We start from the raw sequence: 24191 nt of genomic DNA on the forward strand, positions 1-24191 counted from the left end.
TGAGCTGCTGGACTCTAAGGATCTCATGACACCTGTGTTAAATCCATCCATACAGTCACAAACAAACAAGACAGAAGTTCAGCATTTTGGTGGGCCTTAACTGTAAACTCTGACAGTACCTGCACACAAACATAACACTGAGATTTTGTACCTCCTCAGATCACCCAGTGCTCTTCACTGCAGTTGGGGAAAAATATTAAACTCCTGTATTCTCATTATACAGGAAGGTTGTTTCAAGAGTAGTAAGAGCTGAAAAAAATTATAATTTGCAGCTGTCTTTTTCCCGAATGAAAGGATTAAGATTATAGTAAAGGAGCATTTTGTAAGTCCATCTCTGTTCCAGGTGGTTTACTTTAGAAAAATAAAAGGAAGTCCCAAGCCATGCCAAACACTTTCCCTGCATCAGGATACCATTTCTTATACCTCTCATTAAGCATTAATAAAGTACCAAGGTCAATCTTGGGTAAGAATAAAATGACAAAAACCCAGCTTCCTTACTAAGCCTGTGAAAAAATCCTGAATCCAGTTCCAGATTTGCTATGAGACTTATGTATTTTCCCATTAGACTGGCCTCTCAGACCAAAGTGAATTAATATAAATATTTAATCTCCCTTGCTAACTCAACACTTTAAAATCCCCATACTATTTTGAAATATCTACGCTTAATCTTGTGTACTCGATTTTGATTTTACACAGGACATAAACATGAAGTACAGCTATCAAGTCTCCATCAGCTTTAAAAATTATGACATGTAATTGCTATCATTTTTAGAGAGTTCTTGCTTTTACTCTACTGTCTTTTCTGGTATCCTCCACTCCTGCTGTAAAAACAATACAGCTCATCTTGTTCTTCAGCTTGCTCAGACCAGGGACATAATCTTGTCACTCATGATGTCGTGGGCAGGCACAGTCTCCAGAGGGCACCAGATACCCAGGAATACCAACATATGGCTTCCTGAGCACTCCCTGCAGGGATCCCGCCTCTCCTTTCCTTTACCACCCATCAGCTTTTGAAGTCGGAGCAAATCCATATGGACAAACAGCTGAAGTACATGAGATGATGCAAGTACTTAACACCAGACAGCAGGCAATCAGAATAGAGCAGGTCTCTGGCCTACAGTAACTGCAGAAATGTAACTGCAGAGAGAAGACTTTCCAGGTGGCCAAAAGGGTCTGAACAAAAAAAAGGAAGGACACAGCTAAACAACACATAAAAATGTGATAAATGGGCAAGGAGATAACAATAAAATACATAAGATGGAGGGGAAAAAATGGCAAAAGTCCATCTGCAAAGCTAATGCAACTTTGGTGCCAAGCAGAGGTTTGCAACCTTGATACAAGCACAGGCAGCTCTGAGCAGAGGTGGGGCCCTCACATGGACCTTCACATCCACTGTCAATAGCAGCTGGTAACAACACCACTAAGTCACCTGAAAGCAAGCCAAAAGGCCAAAATTTGCCAGTGTCCTCTATGATTCTATAGTGAAGTAGTAGGAAGGCACCATTTCCGACTTGTAAATCAGAAAATCCTATGTCCCAGGGAACAGGACATTGGCATAAAGACTTTGGCATGTGTCAGAGGTTTGCCAGCCTAGGAATGCAGGTGTACAGGGATGCCTGCAGCAAGACTCAGGTTAAAGACACTCACAGTGAGGGGTGCACCTGAGTGAAAGGAATGGATGGATTCTTACACCGTCCGGTGAAGAATCTCAGCCCCCGCCACTGGCTCGCTGTCCCTGTGTCACCTCTCACCCGATTCCTGCCGCGCGGCTATCAGGGGTTATACGGCGGGGCACGGCTGCCCCCGAGCGGCGAGACACGGCACTGCACCGGGGCTGGGGCCGCCTCCATCCCCGCCTGCCACTGCCACCTGTGTCACCTCCTGTGTCACCTCCATCCCTGCCTGCCACTGCCACCTGTGTCACCTCCTGTGTCACCTCCATCCCTGCCTGCCACTGCCACCTGTGTCACCTCCTGTGTCACCTCCATCCCTGCCTGCCACTGCCACCTGTGTCACCTCCATCCCTGCCTGCCACTGCACCCCGACACTGCCACCTGTGTCACCTCCATCCCTGCCTGCCACTGCCACCTGTGTCACTTCCATCCCCGCCTGCCACTGCACCCCGACACTGCCACCTGTGTCACCTCCATCCCTGCTGCCACTGCACCCTGACACTGCCACCTGTGTCACCTCCATCCCTGCCTGCCACTGCCACCTGTGTCACCTCCATCCCTGCTGCCACTGCACCCTGACACTGCCACCTGTGTCACCTCCATCCCTGCCTGCCACTGCCACCTGTGTCACCTCCATCCCTGCTGCCACTGCACCCTGACACTGCCACCTGTGTCACCTCCATCCCTGCCTGCCACTGCCACCTGTGTCACCTCCATCCCTGCTGCCACTGCACCCTGACACTGCCACCTGTGTCACCTCCATCCCTGCCTGCCACTGCCACCTGTGTCACCTCCATCCCTGCCTGCCACTGCCACCTGTGTCACCTCCATCCCTGCTGCCACTGCACCCTGACACTGCCACCTGTGTCACCTCCATCCCTGCCTGCCACTGCCACCTGTGTCACCTCCATCCCTGCTGCCACTGCACCCTGACACTGCCACCTGTGTCACCTCCATCCCTGCCTGCCACTGCCACCTGTGTCACCTCCATCCCTGCTGCCACTGCACCCTGACACTGCCACCTGTGTCACCTCCATCCCTGCCTGCCACTGCACCCCGACACTGCCACCTGTGTCACCTCCATCCCTGCTGCCACTGCACCCCGACACTGCCACCTGTGTCACCTCCATCCCTGCCCACCACTTCCACTGTCCCCTGCCCACCAGTGCATCCTGACCCTGCCACCCCCACATCATCTCTCTATCCATGCCTGCCCCTTCCACTGTCCCAGTACATGTTGCATCCTGCCACTGCCACTGTCCCTGCCTGCTGCTGCATCCTGACCCAGATTCCCTGGTCTCCCATGGATCAGCATTTATTCATGCCTATTCCAAAGTATCCACTATAGTCCATTCCCTTCTCTCAATGTTAGTGCATCTGAAAATCTGGTTTCAAACCAAACTATTTTCACTGGGGAAATGTCACAATATACTAAATGTCACAATAACAATATATAAAATTACAGAAATACATAGGAGCCATCTCGATGTTTTGAACAGCTCAAAAGTCTCAGGAAACTGATGAGATTTCCTCTGAAAAAGTGTGAATTTACAGATTTCAAAATTCTTCAACTCTGAGGAGGGGACACAGGATGTACCCTAAACTTGAGAGGAAAATGTATAGGTGCTTTCCTATTAAATAAACTCTCTGTAAAGACTCCATCTCTGCTGCAGCGAGCTTTGCACTGGCTGTCCATGCCATTTCTCAATCATGCTGTCTTGAACAATTTGCTACTTCTTTTACTTAATTTTTTTCTTTACCCCAATTCTCCTTTTTCATAAAGTGAGTCTCACAGGTAAGTTTTGTATTTATTGGAGGACATGTGCCATTTGCTACAACTAAGACCATTATAACAGAACATGAGGAATAAAAACTGCAGAGTTTCTCTCAACTTTTTATTTCTGGCTTTTGTCTCCAGCTCTCTTCCTACCAGTTACTGCTACCTTACACCAACAGCTTGGTTCCACAATGACTGAATCTAAAAAGGAAAACAAAGCAGTAGGTTAAAAGATGCAGTAATTCAAGACTGGAAAAAAAAAAAAGCAAAAGAGAAAATATTCCACAATAAGGAGAATGACCAAAAAAAGATCTAAGAAGGTCTGAAACACAATTCCCACTAATAGCTCAAGCCAGCCCTTACACACAGGCTCACTCAGCATTCTCTACCTAGAGACACCGTGACACCAAACAGCTCAGTGCACTGTCACAATCCAATTAGCCAGGTAAGGAGCTGTGACATCCAAACAACAGACCTAAGCTTGCTCAGACAACTCGTGGAAGGCCCATCTAAAAAGCTGGAACAAGCAGAAATACAAAGTGCTGTGTGTTTCATACAGCTGACACGTCATTCTAATGAAAGGAACCAAAAGGTTGCTTGAGAGAAAGCAATTTAGTGCCAGCTGTCCTGCTGACTACAGCACAGGGGAGTCTCAGCCCAGGTACACTCACTTTCTTCCCAATATCCAATCTAACCAGTGGGAAGCCATTCCCCCTTGTTCTAAAGTCCCTCTCCAGCTCTCTTGAAGCCCCTTTAGGTACTTGAAGGGAATTGTAGAAGCATTAAAAATAATTTGTGTCATTGTCAATGCACAAAGTACAAACCCAGCGACAGGGATGGTTAGTGCCAGTGCCTATTTTTTTTAGTGGTGTTATTTATAATAAAGCTACTATCAAAGAAGCATTTGTCTGTGTCTCAGACACATTAAAATTAAGGAACCCTGAACTGCATCAAGTGTCATGTACCAAATTACACAAAAATATTTATTTTTGCCAAACAAGGCACAGTCTCAATAAAAACTGCTGGGACAGTTAATGCAATTGAGAAGTACATTTAATGCTGTAATATGCACTTAACTTGAAGGAAAAAAAGGATTAAAACTCCAATGGACACAATGAAGCCAAATGGTGTCTGTAAATTTTTGACATTCATAAAGTGAAAAGTATCAGCAGCTACACTAGTGCAAACAACCCTATCACCTGGCACCATATTCAGGCCTTGAATTCAAGTCAATCTACATGAAGATCTCACCCAAAAACTGACATGGCTTTGTCAGCTCTTTCTCTACGTGACCTGTAGATTAGCAACTTATTAAAAATTACATCAGAGTGGAAATAAAACCCAATGTTAAAACATGGGAGACTTATGTTGCCCCCGCATTCCATGAGAATTGTTGAAAGCCGAATAGAGGAATAAACAAACACTTCAACTAAGAATCTGCAGTTATGCACTATATATGCCACTTAATGCAAGAGAAAGATTGAAAAAAACCCAGACATATCCAAGGGGGTTTATAGACAACAGACTTTTTTTCTCCCCTGCTTGCAGTCCACACATGTCTGTGTAAGTATTTTAGGGCATGAGCAGATGCAGATTAACTGCAGGAGTGCTTGGCCATTCTCCTTCCCACCATGAATCCTCTCCCTGAAAAGTCTCCCAGCTAAGCACAGCCAAAGATAAGGCAGTTTAACAGGTAGGCAGCCTTTCCATGTCCTCCAGCAGAGCTACCCTGATAAGAGATGAACATGGTGTGAATGTAACTTACTCTAAAGCAGACAGACATACATCCAAACAGGCCAGCTGTGCCTTTCACATGCAAAACACAAAAGAGTTACTACCAATAGGAATACTAAAACATTGGGTAAATTTCTTTCACTAAATTTCCTCACAGTAAAAGCTTAAGGCTTTCATTTGGCTACTGCAATTATTTCCATATTCACTGGTTATGACTACTACGCCCATCTCCAGCTGTTTTTTCATTTACTCCTTGCCACTTACAACACTGATACTGAAAGCAAACAAGAAGAGTAAAAATGGACAAACATTTACTGCAGCTTTAAACGAAAACAAAAAGGCAGTCTCATTAACCCACTATTAAGTAATTATTCTGAGAAATATTTCAGCATCTTGGAGGGCATAAGGAAAAGCAAGAAACCTAGAAGTAAAAAAGTGAACTTCACCATGGGTTTTTGTTTTTCCTCTGCATGAAAAGGGGCCTGTCAAGATTATGTCCCAAGAAATACATAAACCAGCTATGGGAATGAGAGCTGCAATTGGAAAATGCAGAGTTGAAGAAGGATGGTTTCCTTGAGTGCTGGCCCTGTGAGGGGATCAGAGAAGACAGTGTTGGTGGAGATTACTTAACCAAGGTGTCTGTACTGGGAGGCTGGTCTTAATAGGACAAGAAGAGCACACTGCTCTAGGGAGTGATTCAAAGCTTTTAAGTGGATCCTTACATTAAACTGACATCTAGAGGAATCCACTTTTTCCTTACTAACAAGACTAGGTTTTTAAGCTGTGTAACAGTTTCATGGTCTCTGTAAGACAGCTAAACACAGCACTCACTGTCCAAAGAGCTGCTCTCAGCTTCTTCCTTCACACTGACAGAATAATTCACCATAATGAACTCAATCAAGAATTAATTGGCCCAGATGTTATCAAAGGTGATCTTTACCTTTGACCCCTACAAATTCCTAAGGGCACAGCCAAGCCTGTCCCTGGCTACAGGACACTCCTCACCCATAGCTATCTTAGTATGGTGTTAGAATCAAAATGCATCTTGTGCCATTTCTCTACTTCCCCCCGTTTTCTTATTTCCCTGCTCCTCCTGTAACCTACAGAAGAAATTTTCTTGGCTGTTACTCCTGCCCAGGGATCCCAGCAGAGATCTTCCCAATTTCATTGTGTCTCATGAAATGATGCAAAGCAATGAGAAGCTTCATTCAGCACTAACCCCTATTTTTCAGTCAGCAAGTAGCACACACCTGTGATCTCCTGCAATTATGCAGAAAAAAGCTGACCTTTCACTTTGGATCAGAAACTCGGGGAGTTAATGCAAGACATGGAAACAAGAGTATATACCCAGGGACCCCAGCCAGGCAAAGGAAACTCAATTCCAAATCTTTCCTCAGCTGTTTGCTGAACAAACTCCCTCTTAATCCTTGCACCTGACAGTGTCAGAAAGCCCCAGATCATGGCTCTTCCAGAACTAATACTGCTAATTCTGCTGTAATAAGCTGCAGCCTACAATGGAGAGAAAAGCAGATACAATAATGTCAACTGCTTGAAACTTGCATTGTGGAACAAAAGATAAAACATCATTGCAGTTACTGACAACAAATCCCACACATATTCAAGTCACTTGGGATATCCTGTAACCTGACAAGCAAAGCCTTGATGAAAAAAGCAGACTGATGAAAGCATTTCAGCTTCATTTCTGGAATAGTTTCTTCCCTTGCTTTTATTTTAGATTTGGAGAATTAAAAGTCTAATGAGAAGGTAATAGGGACAAAATTAGTTTAATGTTCTTAAAATTTGTTCCATTCTTCTTTAATTTCTCCTTTAGTTCCTATTTACCGTTCTTCCAAATCTCAATTTTATTTTTTCACTATTTCTTTCAATAACTGCTAGTGCATCTCACTAGATGATACTAGGTCTTTACTCATTCAGGGAATTCTCTACTGAAAGCTGGGAAATGCAAGTGAAATATACTCTTACCAGTATTTTTTTTTAAGTTTCCCTTTTTAATTCAAGGAAGTCATTGTGTTTTGCTAACCTGACAGTCCATTTCAGAAGGACAAAAAAGCAATCTAATCGGGTGTAGAATATAAGAAGACTTACACTTTAAAAGAAGCAATCACAAAGGAATTTCTTTTCAACTGATGTTGGATCATAAAAGTAATCAGTCCTTCCCTTTTACAGGTCTTCATAATGTAAAAGTGATGAAGCTCATGAAAGACCACCAGAATACTTGAAGGTATTAAATTGAAAATCAAAAATGACTGCACATTAAACAGCCTGTAAAATCAATTGCTACAGAAAGCAAAGTCTTATACTGTAGGTAGATACTGGAAAAGATTCTTAGTTTTATCAACAAGTATTTGTGGTCAATTCTCCCATCACAGATTAACTTAGGCTTTCATTTAATTTACTGGCAAACTGCTAACAGCAGAAGAAGGTATTTCTTCAAAATAACTCTGAGCAGAACAGGATACTTTGGCCATCTGATGTAGTGTTGCACGATACCAAAATGGCAACACCAGCCACTCCCACACCTGAAAAAAGACCTGTGCAACAAGTTTCATGGCATTCTAGAGACTTCATAATAAGTATTTGGATTTTGTTTTCCTCTAAGGCTTCACTTAGATGAACAGGTATCCAAGAATAAACTTTTGGGGAACAGCTATTTCTTTTATCTTTGCATATGTACTCATCACTAAGTAGTAATGCTCTACCAGGAGAAGGGAATTCAGGCTTCAAATTGGAGGAGCAGGAAGTGCTTACCCCTCGGATGGCAACTTGGGTCCTACCCCATGAACAATAGCTGCCCATGCACTATTAGTCACCTCACAAATCACACCCTGATGCACATAAGGAAAACTAAAGTGAGTGCTAGTTAACCTAATGTCAGGCTGTCAAACACAGAGGTGCAGTTTACTGCTGTTGCAGCAGGAACAGGAAATTCCAGGAGAGTTTTGAAAGCACCTATGGTAGAAGGGTGGTGGACAAGACAAACTCTCAGAGCCTAAATTAAGACATCCTTGCTTTTGAATCACAGAAAAGTTAGGTGTTAGAGCAGACATAAACAGAACCAAACCCAGGTGACTCCTTTAAAGTGACTCTCATGCTGAAATTTTAAGAAGCTTCATTGTTTTACAAACACCCCCAATTAATTTGAACTCGTATTCCAAATATTCTTATACACCAAGCCCTAAAAGTGCCACAATCAACCTTCAAAGCAGATAAAGCACAAAAACCCCAAAATCCCACAAGGCAATCAACCTTGGAAGAAAAAAAACACCCTTTCTCCCAGGAAGCAGTAAGATCTAATTTCCAAACATACCCACTCTGCAAAGAAACTGCCTTTAAACTGCCCACTCAGTCCATTCATCAGCCCAACTATTCCTCATGTTAGCAAAAGCACTCTCAAGACTGCAGCTACTGGTCAGGAAACTAATCCAGGCCACAACTCACCCAGCCAAGGATACTTATTTCAATCCAGACTAGGTCCCTGGTGTGCCCCAACACTAAGGGCAGCCAAAAGAGAAGCAGGGCAAAAAGGTTTCTACTAGCACAATGTTAAGCTTTATGTTCAGGAAACTACTGCCTCAGCATGGAACACATACCACACTTCAAACCCCCTCAATTTACATTTATGTTCTTGGCGCTTCTGCACTTCTGCCTGGACTGATTTGCTCTCTTCATGCTGGCTATTCTTCATGCAGCTCCTGAGGTCAGAACTCACTCTGGAACAGAACAGATGAACTAATGAAACTACATAAAAGAGAAAGGTAAAGGGGGTTGGGGGGGGGAGAGGGAGGGGGGAAATAAAAGCAGTGGTCAATATTTAATGCCTGTTTAACAAAGGTGTTGTCCACACCCCTAAGAGAGCAGTACTGATAACTGCTTGAGGACCCCTTCCTTACCAAAAGACCCATAAGCAAAACCAACCTAAAGCTCTGAATGCCTCATGTCAGATTACAAGTGCAATATAACATTTTAGAGCCAGCTCTGCCTACTTCAGATGGCCTCTTTGTCCTGTGCTGTGGAATAGCACATCAAACACTGAAGGAGTTTTTATTGCTGAAGAGGTGTAAATGAGAGCAAATATCACTCCTTACACACTATCACTGCAGCAGTGGATATACTGCTTATATCAAATAACAAAATCAGCTCTAACACAGTTCTAACCTTGCCATCCTGAGGACGACATGGCTCTCTCCTCACTGGAGCAAGCTTCATTACCCTTATCAATTAAGGACTTAAAAATATTCACATTTACAGAAATACAGTATTTACAAGACAGCACCTTATTTCTCTCTGTAATCCTTGTCAGTCTGCAGCATGCACACATGCTAAAAACTCTGGGAATGGTAAGGAAGTCAAGAGAAGTAATTCTCAAGAGAGGCATGTATTCTTGCTGCACTCAGTAATGAGGGCCAAGCAGTGTTGGATTTCACACCCTTTGAATTTAAAGTGCTTTCCCTCCAGGTTCTTCTACCATTTATTTAGTACAAGGCACCCAAGTCTGGGTCCTGGCTGCATTTATTACTTGGCAAGTTCTATTTTTAATTGTTTACCAGCTTCAAAGAGCATTACTGATAAGAGGTTTGTTGGAGCTGTGGATGCTCAGTGATAGTGAGCTTTTAAAAAAATTTGGAAATTATCTCCTTTTATTTAACACTCACTCTGCAAAAATCACAAATGCTACATACAGGCCCTGACCAAGGAAAGAGGATGCTCAGAGGATACATGGGGTGTGCTCCACTGCTAAGGGCATATTAAGACTGCTGATGCAAGCTGCATCCTTGCCAGGTTCTGTGCTGTGCAACACTGGAAAAGATTTCCTGAACTTTACAAACTTTTCAATTAATGCAGAAAAGCCTCAAGAGAGAAGGACTTCTCCCTTCAGAAAACATCTGATACAAAATTAACACCTTCCATGTGCAATATTATCACCTTAGAAGTTTTGTCACACACACAAGAGGACAACAGAACACAGTGAACTGAATGGAAGCATCTGATTTATCCACTTTAAGTTTCCTGAAATTTTGAATCAAGAAATAGGTTTCTTCCATTTTTCAAACCTAATTTTCTGCTTGGCAAATGATTTAAAAGTAAAGAAAGCTGTTTCAAATAAAGATTGTACCCAAACTCCTATGAGGGGAAAGAAAACAAACCAGTAATTGCAGCTCTTTCCTACACTGAAGACAACACAAATAGAGAACATTTCACAGGGATCTCTGCAGATTAGCACTGGTAGTGACTTAATGCAAGGCACAGCCCTTGCCCCTCTCTGTTTACAAGGTATTGATTCTGATTAAGGAAATAAGGTACTGGAGTTTAAGAGATGTTTTGAAGCTGCTTGGACACCACTCAAGAAGTATCAACCTACTAATGTACAATCCAGGGAGCCGAAAAATGCAAGGCATTCTTGTAATGATCTACTCCAAGAGAACGTCCCAAAGGGAGAGTAAGTCACTGCTACTCTACTGCAGAGATGATACTGAACTTCTGTTAAATACCTGGTGTATTTTCTGGCATAAAATACCTTGTATGAATTTACATTCCATCAGATCTTTGACATATGGGCAATGTTTGATAAGCTTGAAGGAAAACAGGCATAAACTGAAAATTTAAAGTGCATCATGTGTCCATTGCTGAGCTTAGAACACATTGGAAAAAAACACACCAGAAGGCTGCCAAAACAATGAGGTGGCTGGATATACAAGACCTACACAGCAGAATGATAAGAGGTAGCTGTGAAAAGGCCATGGGGAGATCCTACTGCTACCTTCAAGAGGAAGCAAAAAGATGAAGCCTTACTCTTGGAAGCAGAGAGTAAAAGCAACAGTGCAACAGACCAGCTGCAACAATGAGTGGTCAAACATTGGAGTAGGTTGCTCAAAGATGCTGTGGAAAGAAAAATATTTCCTAAATACAAACCTAATTGACCTCAACTAGCAACAATGCTGGCCCTGCACTGAGTCAGGGGTTGGACCAACGTACCACAAGAAGTCCCTTCCAACCAAATTATTTTACCATACTCTGGCACTACATAAAATGAAGGATATACTTAAAACTTCAAACACAAAACGTTGAGACTTTTTTCCATCTATGCAGTTATAGTTATGATGCTCCTAGGACTGAGATTTACTGGTCTCAGCACTCACTTCCACACAAGATGTAGAGGCCCTGCAATACTCCTCCAAAGCTCTCAAATACTGCTCAGTTCTTCAGCAAATGAACAGATGTACTGTAACTCTTGGCAATCTACTGGGGACCAGCACTTCGACAGTGGTGGATATCCAAATCCACCCAGTATTGAAGAGAACAGCATTAGAAAAACACAAATATTGTGCAGAGAGTAACAAGTGCTATGGAAGGACAAAGATCCACATCAGACAAGATTTCTATAGGGGCTTCAGTAAGAAAAGGAGGAAGCAGTACTGACAAGAGACTTCACTACTTTTTTTATAATTTGCAGGAGAAAACCCAGGTCCACATTGAGTAAATCTAAACTAATAATAAAGGAAAAAAATATGTCTTTAAAGTACTAAGGGCTACTGTATCCTCTTTCCTCCAGAATGTTAACAAGAAATTGTATTTTGTCTGATAGGCAACAGGAAAGGTGCTAAAAGGCAGATGAAAACTCTCCCTTGGCTGCCAGCACTGGACAGGCTGTTTCAAGAGGCAATACATCATACTGACCAACAAGTGCACACACTACAGGAGCAAAGCATAAAGTTGTCTGGGATCATGTAATGCTCCAGATAACTCAGAGCAGGCAGGAGTCAACAGCAGTCACTCTTTGACAGGAAGGAGAGAAGAGTATTAATAACTATGGAAAGTAGGCAAGGATCAAGTAATCAATGAGTACCTTTTGAGTATTCAGTATTGCCACAGGAAGCGATAAATCTCTCTTCAAAGATCAGAAGTGGCAGTAAGTTATATACTCAGCAGGAATGCTGGATAACACTAACTTCTTCCATCCTCCAAAAAGAAAAGAAAAGAAGAAAGGTTTTAATAATCTGATAAGCTTTGACTGAAACTACTACCCTTCAAAAATTACTTATTTTTTCCAATCTGTAATCTGGAAACTCCTGAAATGCCTTTAAGGGGTTTTCTTGCAGTACATACTGAGAAAGCAAAACTGAAGTTTAGATTGCACTTCCACTGCAAACAATTTAGCACACAGGAGAAAGCTACTGGTTAAAATGTTAACTTATGTCATAGAATTACAAAATCAAAACCAGGGGGTATTTTAATTCAGTAGCATTTCCTGCTTTAATTTTAAATCTCTGGATGTTAGAAGCAATTTCAAGGGAAGAGCTTGCAAATCAAATACAAGAAGACAGAAAAACTATACAAGAAGCTGAAGTAATTGGCCAAAAATCACTACTGGTTCTACTGCAGTGAAAGGCTCTTCCAGGAGCCAGTCCAGAGAAACCATGTTTCTTTCAACATTAAACAATGGGAGAATTCAATTGCCTGGACAACAATTTTAAACATACAAGGAGTGAAGTTTACAGCTCCATTTAAAAAGAGTAAAAAATGTTTACAAATAGCCAAATGCTGCTATTACTACCTGTGCTCTTGGCTTCCTTTGCAGAAAGTGTCTACTTGCCCCAAAATATTTTGGGGCATGGTTCCATGAAAGTTCAAATCAAACTTGAGGCAGCATTTTTTCCACATCCACTTACATACTATTGCCCTCATGAAGCAAATTCTGCTGACCAGTTCATCACCTGGGGATACAACTGCCAGCACACATGTGGAAGCAGATGGGGTCACAACAATCCTGATTCAAGCCAACCTATTTTCCAGGGAATCCTTGACTTTTACATCCCTAAATGCTTTGGTGTTTATTCCCAAAATAGCAAGAATTGTAAGTTTCCTTGTATAGCTTTTATCAATAGTTTGGAAAAAAAATGAAAAAATTCCTTTATCCAACATCAGCATTAAAAAACGCCCTACAAGGACAGACCACTGTCCATTTAGTGCAGCAACCTGTCTCCAAAAATTCTAGCAGGAAACACTGCGTAGGGAGAGCAATCAGTCATGTTTGTGGTTTACCACCCTTATCCCAACATCCAGTCAAGGGATTAGGGATCCTTGCCTCTGGACTCACAGATCCCCTTCTGAACCTAAAACATCTCCACAACCTCTTACCAAAACAGGTTTCCCATCAATTGTGGCATATTTACCTCATTTTTCACTCCTACAAGCTATAGGCTCACCACAAAACTCTCTGCACTTACCCAAGAAGTTGGCCTTGTGTGAGCACAGCAGCCAGACTGGGCACAGACCGAGTTCTGTAAAGAACTCAAGGGGCAGCAGCAGGGTGACACCATTCACCTTATGAACAGCCAGCAGAAACCAGAATTGCCAAACTCAAGCATCATGTGCTTCTGTTGATATTACCAGGCAGAGGAGCACATGGATTACGTGCAAGTTACTCTGTAGCTCTGAACTCTCAAGATCACATATCCCCTTTCCACCTCTTTAATGTAAGATGTGAAAAAATCCCTTAGCTTCCAGAAATCTCCACCTAGAGATGCTTAGGCCACCATCAAGCTATTCACTGTAACATCCCTGAGAGCTCAGGAGGTGTCAAACACTTATGTCAAGTCTCCACACATGAGGTATTAACATAGCTTAAAATTATTGAGTTGTCTACTCCTTCTGCCACAGCTCTATGCTTCACCTGATTAAGTCAGTATTTTACTCAGTTTAAAACTAGGATCACTGCAGATAATATAATTCCACACAACAAACACAAATGCAATATATAAAATAAGTCAATAAATAATTTTATGTAACACAAAATTTTATGGAGCTATGTTTTCTTTAGTGGATTCAATAGAAATCACCTTACTTGATCTCCTGTGAAGCATTTTCCAAGCTTAGAACCAGGAGGGAAGAACTCCTTTGCTAATACAAAGACTGTCTGGGCAGCAGTGCTCGTGCCAAGGTCCTTGGGCTGCTTGGTAGGCAGCGAGCTGGACACGAGCCAGCAGCTTGTCCTGGCAGCAGAGAAGTAACATTTATCTTCCCAACAGCTCCCCAGTGCCACAGCCTCAGATCAGGATGTATTAGTCAGAAGTATGGACCAAGTACACAGGACACTATTTGACACATCTCCAATATATATTGTCTGCTTATTTTCCCCCATTCAGAAGATTTCACTGGTTTGATCATACTCTTGATTGAAAAAGAAAAGTCCTAAACCTCTCTCTTTCAAAAAGAGGGAAGGTGGTTCAAGAGAAGAGGAGGTGCTATCTATCCTTTTTCTTCAGCACCCCTGGTTTATCACTGAGCCTGACCTCTCATAAATGACAGTTCTCTAAATATATATGAAACAAGAAAAGGTCAGCACCTTGCAGCTGGCTGAAGCAATTTTCAGATTTTTTTTCCCCACAATCTTGATTCAAAGATGTTAAGAAATTAAGAAATATATGACTGCTCTTGATATCAATCCATTAGTTAATTACCTTCCCTGTGAAAAAATTTAAGCCTTTTAATTTGAACTTATTGGGCTACAAAATCATACTGTGTTTGTCAGCAAGATTAGAACAAGATCATTAATAACCAGTATTATTTTGTAAGGGACATATCTGAGGACTCTCATCAACTCACCTCAGTTTTAATGAGAAGTTGCACAGCACGTTTAACATTTTACTGTATGGTAATACAGCTTAGTTTTCCATCCAACTGGAGATGAATCCCTTTCCACAGAGTAATTTTTGGAGGGTTTTAAGTGCTGAGGCCAAAACCATATGTAGGATTTTGGAAATTACTTCATTCCATCCCACAAAATGGGCAAGAACATACCCATGTTTATTCCACTAATGCATTTAAGAACCACATGAGGTTCTCTGTCACAGCATCACCTTGGAAACTTGTGTTTATGCTGTTTATTCACTATGACTCCAAAACACACTTCAATCACTGCTTTCTAGGATACCATGTGCCTTGATTTAAATTCAGCTGGAATACCTGGTTCCCAGGTGCACAGCTTTACATGTAGCAGCCTTAGCACACACACTGGACTGGATTTACTCCACCTGACAATCACAATGGCTGCCTTAGTGCCCAGTGATTTTCCATGATCCAGAAGTTTATCATGAACAAGTTTTTAAATACCTTTTTCACCAAGGAAATCATTAATGAAAACAAATTGTGACAAGCAATTACTAGTTTTTTGCTGAATATCCATGGAAACAATTCACTCTTGTACACCTCCATATTAATCCCAAACTAAATGGCATTTACTGATACTCAGTACTAATATTAATATACAGTAAGGTTGTCAAGATCAAGTCCTTTAAAAAAAGTCAAGAAATAAATTTAACAAGCTCTCGTTTTCTTAAAGCCTTTGTTACTGGGATCAACACTTTTCTCTACTTTAACTAAATTCTGTACCAAGAATAAATGGGAGAGCTGGTAATAATGTGAACTACATGTGTGTTAACAGCATGTAGAACTAGTCAAACACCCAAGGTGTTTTGGCACCTGCCACCCTCCCTGCACAGCCATGTTCATCCACTCCACCTCCTTTTAGAACTGACACATCAGCACTTCCCTGACCTCCTGGAATTTCACTACTGTTCCAAAGTGCATTGACTACAAAACATCCCTTCCAATACTGCAGTGAAAAATATTCTAGTGGTGAAAAATATACCAATATGTCAAGGTAAATGTCCCTCTCAGCTCCCAATGTACTCTCATGGGGGGTGATTTCAAATAGTTTTTGTGTTAAGTTTTGCTTGTGTTTGGTTTTTTTTCATATACTTTACCTGTGGATGTTTGAGACATATACATGCTTCTAATGGTGATGCATTATTAATACAGACAAGGGTGCAATTCACATGCCAAACAATCTGGGATTTGCCTTCTGTTTTGCCAGAATTTGATAAATTCAATTATGTCAACAGAAGTTTTTTTACAGTATGGGAAAAAAATATGCAAAACATGATTTTCAGTATAACATGAACTTACTTAACCTTGTCTTTACATTTGATTAAAGCTTTCCAGTGAAACCTATGAAGCTTTAGAAATTTCATGAGTTTGCAGCTATAGCAGAAAAATAAGATGCTGCTGTTACCTGACTGATACAACAATATGTATCTGGACAGACTATTTGCACTACAGGGAAAAAAAATATACCTGGTAGCTCAGCTTGCTGCATTGCTACCATTACACAAGCTCTCCCTGGTGTCACTGGTCAGAATATCCTAACTGATCCCTCGTGCTTTTAAACACTTTCAAACATTCCTGGCCTCACCTCTTAGTATGAACCCCACACAGCACATTGAAAACCTCGGGTAGCTGAGAGTAACCTGTGGGAGGGCTTGAACTGAGGGGTGGGGGGTGGGTCTCTAAAAACAAATCTATACAGAAGAAATGTAATTCTATCTATGACTCAAAACTTCACCTGTAGGGATAGTTAGAGAATAATGCTTCGGGAGTCCATTCTATCAGAGGTGTCCCCTAAGCCAATGCACGTTAACTGCGCCATTCTTGAGAGCTGTCTCTGCACTACTTCTCTTTTCACCTGTTAAGAACCACATTGGAAGGAAATTAAGATTTTTATAGCTTCTAAGTTTTTATAATACTGAGGAAAACTTCACTTTAGCTTTAATTTATATTAGATACCCAAACCAAGTTGTTCTGTGTACAGTTACTTGAATGTTAACATGATCTGAAACATAAAACTCCCTACTCACCTTCTGTTTATTCTGCTCTTCTTTTTGAGGTTAATTTTGTTAATCAGAGAAAAACAGATCACTCAGCTGAGCAGCAACTCTTTACTTTTCATATTAAATGATTATATAAATATGTCTGAATTCCTAAAGACTGATGAATTATTGGAGAGATCTGGGAGAAGCAGCAGAACAGGGTATTGTAAATTAAATTCAAATATTCTTCAGCACAATAAAAAAGCAACATTTTCAGCTACAGTGAGGACAGATTCTAAGTTTCAGTAAAAAACCTGAAAGAACAAGGGCCAGGTATGATCTGAACCACTGTTACCAACACTAAATATAACCAATAAAAGGGAATCTCCTGGATCTGTGTGTGTCTAAGACAATGTAGGTTACAGAGTAGCAGAGCTTAATACTGTATTGACATTTGAAGGTTTAGTACAACAAAGAGTGAACTGGGCATCTGAACTAAACCCAGATGAACAGGGGGTTTACAGTTAAGCAAATAAATCAGTACAGTTCAGTAAGCTATCACACACAACACAAGCAGTCAAAGCTTTGGCTTCTTTCAGTTCTTGTCAGTGTGTGCCCTTGTGTTCAGGTAAAGCAGTGGCTGCTCCTTATTACACGTACTTCTAGAGCACATAGAAGCACATTTGGGATCCTAACGCTTATTGCTCCCTCGAGCATTCCCTCTCTGGTAAAGAGGTAAGAGAAGCTAAACTTGCCAGGATGGGGAATTAGGGATTTTTATGCAAATATAATCAATAGTATAGCTGAAAGAGCTCATGTACAAAAAAACTGCTTGGACAGAGCAAGGAGAGCTATCCAGAGGTCAGTGGAACCTGTTTATGTATGAGGGATAAGTGCAAGGAATAGGCTGGCTTTGCTCCAAGAACAGACAGGCCTAATAATACTCAACATCCAACTTCCAAAAATCTAGAAAAGCAGGAGTTCTTGGACATGAAGTCATAAGGCGAGGAAAATAAATTAAACTCTGGAGTAGGCTGTGCACAGAAATTCCTTAACAAACTAGCAATCCCATATAATTATATTTTTCAGGTAAATGCTGAATAAAGTAAAAAATAACAAGGTTCAGCTTCTGGCCTTTCAAGACACAGCCCTGGGAGCGCAGCAGGCGGGTATCAACCTGCAGCCCCAAGAGCTGGTGAGGATGCACACAAATTAGCTACGGATCAGTCAAGATCCAGCCTGTTCACATGAAAACGGCTCTTGAAATAGCTCCTTCCCCCAGAAACTCTGCAGGCACGAGTCACCAGCAAACTTAACGCTGTAGTGACAGTTCTCCAAGCTCTGTCTGAAATGGACGAGCCTTGCTGTATTATTTCAGTTGCAGGGCCACTGGAGACTAGAGGAACTCGAGTTTTGCACCTTTTGCTCTATATATTACTCCTCAAAAATATCCTACAAAGTTTCCTGAGCCTTTCTGTGCATCCGAATAACCATTCATGCACAGCAGGTGACATTAACACTGAGCTAGCCCTACATATCCAGAAGAAAAACAAAATGGAAGTAAAAATCCACCAACGTAGAAAAAAAAAGGCAGCAAGCAATGCTTTGCCCTTATACTAAAATTAAGCCTTTTTTCAGTTCTGCTGCTGTCTTCTACACTGAAGGAAAGCGTTAGGGAGATCGTTTAAGTAAGAACAGCTTGAATACAGCATGGAATTATGTATAATACTCAACGGGCTCCTACAAATTCAACAGGCTCTGCAGAAGATGAATAAACTGGAGAATTTGAGACAGTATTTACACACTTCCTGCACTGAAACAAAACCACGTACCCTGGAAGGGGCAAACAGTGTTTTAGATGCAGTGTTTTAACGACACCTCTGGAGTTTATTACTAGAATTCAGTAACTGGCCAGAGATGAGGAACAGCCTTGCATGTATTTAAGGGGAGAAACGTTCAGCAAAAAAATAGGAAGTCACAAACAGGAAAGCGAGCTCATTCTCACCAACAGGCAAGTCCTAAGGATTACACTGAACGGAGAAGGAACCATACAACACGACAAAAGCCTTCTATCGAAGTCATTTCACAAGGTTAACACAAGGCCAAATCCGATACCATATACACATATATTCTAAAGAAATCTAAAGCTGATACAGAGAACAAACAGCAAAGCATTTGGACACAGAGCATGTGCGGTTTCCTCCTCTGCATCACAAAAAGAATCGGGTTTTGTGCTTCCCCCCCCAAGCAGCACAGACCCATGGAAGGGAGGGAATAACGCCGTCCTTTGCCGTGAGATTTCGGGCTCCATCCCTGGGCAAGCGCCCGGCTGCGGAGGCCCGGGAGGTTCCCGGGGAGGTGCCCCGCGAGCCGGGCAGCCAGGCCAGGTCCCAGCGAGTGACACAGCTGGTCGGCGGCTCGGTGGCAGCCCAGGTGCTCCCGACCGGAGCCCGAAGCCCCGTGGGGACCCCGGGCTCGAAGTGGGGTGGCGGGGACGGGACGTGGGGGGAAGGGCGGACAGAGAACGGCGGGGCCGCCGCGCTCCGGGCGCGGCGCGGGGGCTGCGGGGGGGCTGCCGGCCGGTCACCGCGGCGAGAGCGGGCGCCCCCCAGCCGTGCCCGCCCCGGTGCTGCTGCATGGCGCTGCTCAGCCTGCCTTGCAGAGGGAGCTCGAGTCCCGCTCTGCGCCTCGCAGCGCCTCTCACTCCGCCGCACACGCCAGCGCAGCGAGGCGGCGGCCGGCGGGAGCGGGACACGCGGCCGTCCCCGCGGGCAGCGCCCGGCCGGACGGCGCGGCAGGACACGGGCGGCGGGCGGAGGGCGCCGGGCGAGCCCCGCGGAGGTGCGAGAAAGGAAGGGAGCGCGGTGGCGGGGCGGGAGGGGAGCGGGCCCGGCGGGGCGGGGGAGGGGGGGAAGGAAGGGACGTGCGGGACGGGAGGGGAAGGGAGGGGGCGGTAATGGGGCGGTTAATCAGCGCCGGTGGCGCGGTGGAGGAGACAAAGGAAAGAAAATGGAGTCGGGGCCGGCGGGTGGCGGCGGCCGCGGAGGGAAGGAGGGCGGGCGGCCCGGGCGGTGCCGCAGCCCAGCGCCGCGCTGTGGGGAATGGCGGCGGTGGCGGCGGCGGCGGCGCGGGGACGGTAGAGGGAGACAAAGCCCCCCTTGCTGCCCCGGCGGCGGCCGCTGCGGGGCCCCAGCCGCGCCGGAGCCCCATCGTGACACCTAGAGGCCGGAGAACGCGACTGCAAACCCCCCGCCGCTGCCGCTTACCTGCGCCCCGCGCCCCGCCGAGCTCCCTCCGGCCGCCGGGCCCCGCCGCCGCCCCGCGCCGCCCGCGGGCCCCGCGGAGGAGCCGCCGCGCCCCGCACGCCCCGCCGCGGCCGCCGCCGCTTTAAGCGCCCCGGCACCAGCCCCGCGGTTTAATCGCTCCACAGTCGCTTTCGGACACAAAATGGCGGCGGGCGGGGCACAGTGCGCACGCGCCACCCAGCGCGGCTCTGCCGCGGCCGCCGGGCCCGAGCGGGGGGGAAAGGGGGGGCGGCGGGGGGGGGCCGGCGCGCGCGGGGAAGCGGCCGCGCGGGGCAGGCTGGGATTGGCGGGCGGGGCGGGGCGGGGCGAGGGTTGGCGTGGGGGGGGGGAGCGAGGGCGCGAGTCGCGCGCCAACTTCAAACGCGCGGGGCCCGCGGCCTCGCCCGGCGCGCGCCTGTGCGTGCGTGCGTCACGCGTCACGTGCCGCCGAGGGGCGGGCGCTGGGGGGGGGCCGGAGGCAGCGCCCCTCCCGCCCCTCAGGGCAGCGGCGTGAGGGGAGAGCCGGGCAGCTCCTCGGTTCGTGCTGCCCCGCGATCCGCACAACGGCGGGCAGTCCCGGCTCTGCACGCCGCTGCTCAGCTGGGGCTTCCCCCTTCATCTCAGCCAAAACTGCTCCCTGTACCTTGTCAAAAAACTCACCCCTTCACCTCAGCCAAAACTGCCCGCTTCACCTCATCTAAAACTTCTCCCTGTACCTTGTCAAAAACTCACCCCTTCACCTCAGTCAAAACTGCCCCTTCACCTCTGCAAAGGCTGAGCCTCAACTGTGCCTCAGCTCCGTGGGAAGGAGCTCCTCAGGAAAATAAAGCCACAAAGTCCATCCTCCGTGCTGAGGACGGATTTGGCCTGGTTGAAAGACCCAGACTTCCTCTAAGCTGGAAAAGGCGTCAGTACAATCATTAATTAATCAGAAGGAAGGTCATAGGACAGTTTTGTAAATACCAACAATTGTCTGGAATTAGGGTCTAAGAGGGGAAACCGTGCGAGGAATGGCTGAGGGCACTTGGCTTGTTCATCCTGGAAAAGAGGGTACTGAAAAGAAAAGAGGGTACCGAAAAACAAAAATAGAGGGTACTGAGGGCAGAGCTGACTGTGGGCTGCAGCTTCCTCAATGGCTGCTCCCTGTGACCAGTGACAGAAGCTGAGGGAACAGCATGGAACCGTGTCAGGGGGAGTGAGGCTGGGTATTAGGAAGAGATTCTTTGCCCCAGAGAGTGGCCAGGTACTGGAAAAGGCTCCCTAGGGATGTGATCACAGCACCAGGCCTGACAGAAAAGCATTTGGACATCAGGCATGTGGTGTGATTCTTGGGGATGTCTCATACAGGACCAAGATTTGGACTTGATGGTCCTTGTGGATCCCTTCCAACTCATGAGATCCTAGGATTCCATAATTCTGTGATTTAAGAGGTTGTTTTCCTGGTGTTTTTAAGGACCTTGGGCTTGCCCAGCCCATAATTAAGTAGGACAAACTACCTCCAGTCAGCTTCAGCACAGCAGGAATGGGAGATGTGCTGCCAGGTGTTTAGTAGGGAGCTTCTGGGAAAGTCAGCAAGGTTGATTTCCATCAGAAGTTAGACACCATGGTGTTTTCTGTCCACAACTTATCCCCAAAAGGTGAAAAGAGCTATGGCACCCTTGGTGAGATGCGTGAATTTATGTGAGAATACACAAGGGCTTGACTGTCTTTCATTTTCTGCAGTTCCCTGAATTGCTAAATCTTCTGGGTTTAACATATTTTCTCATCTCCAGCAGTGTTGTAGCAGCCCCAGAGCTGATTGACAGGCAAGCTAAGGAGAGGAGAATTCTATGAGCTCATGCTGCATCCTCTTGGTATTTTCTTACCATAAATCCATGTGAAATGGAGCAAGAGTGATGGGTTAAAGTATTAACAGTTCAAAAATCAGACGCATTGGAAGGAAACTGCATTTTATTTTCTGTCTTACTCCATCAGTTGCTGGAGGACAATAAGGCCAGGACTTCAGAGAGAAATCTAAATGTAAAGAAACCCCAACACAAACCTGTGGTGGGAGTTTTAAGGCTGTTAGAGTTGAAATCCGTGTAAAAAAAAAAAAAAAAACAAAAACAAAAAAACCTTTCCTCCAATTTGTGCCTCTTGAGATATCACTGCATGTTGGGGTAAAAGCTGTTCAACAGCCCAGGCTTTACCACAACCTGCTTAACAAGTGACAAACCCATCAGAAAAACATTAACATACATTAGCATGTGTAAACTGTGCCCTTAAATCATGCTATGAATAATGGTGATGACTTGCTGAGCTGTGCTGTGGAGAGAAGGGTCCCTCTGCCAGGGGAGTTGGGCTGAGAGTGAGATCAGGCCCTGACCCGGCTTTACGGGTTTCTCCTGCCTCAGCCTAAGCTCTCCCAAGTCCTTGCAAAGCAGCAGAGCGCCGTGGGCTGTGTTCTGAGTACCAACCTTGGGGGTTGTTGACAACCCAGAACAAGTTTCCTTCTCAGGATCATGACAGCAAGAAAAGTCCATTAGTCTGTTTCAGTGGGGCATTGGCAGCTTACCGAGGGGCCAGAGGGGATGAGCTGTGTGGGTTCAGCCTTGGCTGAAGGAGAACTAAATTATCTACAAAGCAAAGGTAAAAAGTGGCCATTAATTATGAGAGGTGATGGTGTAGCCCATAACCATGAGCTCCTGGATCTTTATTGCACGAGAAATTTGAATCATCAAAACAATATCCTGAATTTGAAGTAACCTCAGAAGAATCTTTGAGTCCAATGTTGGACAATCAAAAGCTTTGCTAAAAGAAAAAAAATCCCCACATCCATGGCCTTCTGTTTAGCCACTGGATGAGTTGGTGTAGAAAGAAATTAAGCCAGCACAGCACAAAGAATCTGCTCGGAACATTTCTGTAGTGTGAGTTTTTAAAAAAATCACTTTCATTCTAAGCTGTCAAGCCATCAATTCTCACGCTGCAATTTTTGGGAGAATGGCATATCTTTCGTCTGTAGCCATGCATCCTGCTTTAAGCTCAAAATTTAGCTCAGGCACGAATCAAAATGGAGAGGAGCAGTGGCTGTGTGTAATACTGTCTCTTACTCTGCTTTAAATACTCACCCAGGGCAGGGTGTAAATGGTTGCTAATGATCCCTCTGCCTTTTGTTTGAGCCATTCCATGGCAGACGGTCGCATCTTTCTAGTAGGAATGTCGCTGCTGAGGAAGCTGAAGTTTTTTTTCCTAGCCAGCACCTATTTGTGGCCTTCTCCTGCCAGGAGTGTCCCAGGCCATCCACCAGCGAGTGCTGGGGGTCTGCCCTACTGATCCTGGGTTTCCTCACTTGGAGGCGCTTTTGAGCTGATTTGCAGGGAATTCAAATCCCCAGCTTCAGTCCTAGCTGTGGCTGCTCCCGAGTATCAGTCTCGGAGCCTGTCCAAATTAGACACCCAGAGGCAGATGCTCCTTCTAGAAAAGTTGCCTGAGACTTTTCCCAGAGACATCTTGCCCACGAGCAGACTGGAAAGAATTGAAGCCAAGGAGCTCCTGCCCACCTTGCTGAGGCCCGGGGTGGACTCACCCTCCTCATTCCAGCTCTGCGCTTCCATCAGCTTCACAATCCCTCAGGAGTCACCACTCTAAGTCAGCTCTAAGGAAGGCAGCAGTCGAGCTTGAGAACATTAAATTAAATTTTGAAGGCTGTCTAGAGCACCATTTGGTCTCTCTATGAAACAAGGCCCCAGCTGTTGCCCTAGGAGTGGTCCTTGGGGAACAAGCCCATACAGATGTGCCTGACAGCCCTGCAAGGAACACGCGTCAGTGCTCACGAGGAGGCTGTTGCTTTGCTGTGGTTCAGCTCAGGCTGCTTAGCTGTTCCAATCATCTCTAAGTGTCCCAGCGAGTGCCTTGGAAACATGATTTCCCACAAGCCTTGGAAAAGGTGGGAGGTCCAACTAAGATTGCTCAGACCAGAGATTCATAAACTGCAACCTCCAAAAATGACTTTGCATCAAGATTTAAGTGATTTCTAACAGAAGGGCTGATTGGAGCTTGTGGCGCCTCAAAGTGGCAG

At 44.9% G+C, this 24191-nt stretch overlaps 1 protein-coding gene across 13 annotated transcripts in view; it reads right to left on the minus strand.

Moving 5' to 3' along the window:
* Positions 1-20251, minus strand: part of CTCF (CCCTC-binding factor) — a 34132-nt gene extending 13881 nt beyond the window's left edge. For 2 of the 13 annotated variants that reach the window (XM_021541136.3, XM_021541135.4), the window contains exons 1-3: positions 20117-20251; positions 12050-12162; positions 8821-8915 (exon numbers count right to left, since the gene is read on the minus strand). In XM_021541136.3, coding sequence (XP_021396811.2) covers positions 8821-8874 — 54 coding nt within the window. In that variant the 5' untranslated portion in view covers positions 8875-8915; positions 12050-12162; positions 20117-20251. Of the gene's footprint in view, positions 1-7645; positions 7647-7839; positions 7899-8795; positions 8916-12049; positions 12163-16606; positions 17954-20116 lie in introns of those variants that run through there. The other 11 variants (XM_021541140.4, XM_021541137.3, XM_085589777.1 and 8 more) reach the window with 10 other exon arrangements.
* Positions 20252-24191: the final 3940 nt, after the last annotated feature.

The sequence above is a fragment of the Lonchura striata genome, chromosome 11 (genome assembly GCF_050655825.1).
Source record: "Lonchura striata isolate lonStrDom1 chromosome 11, ASM5065582v1, whole genome shotgun sequence".
NCBI classification, from domain to species: Eukaryota; Metazoa; Chordata; class Aves; order Passeriformes; family Estrildidae; genus Lonchura; species Lonchura striata.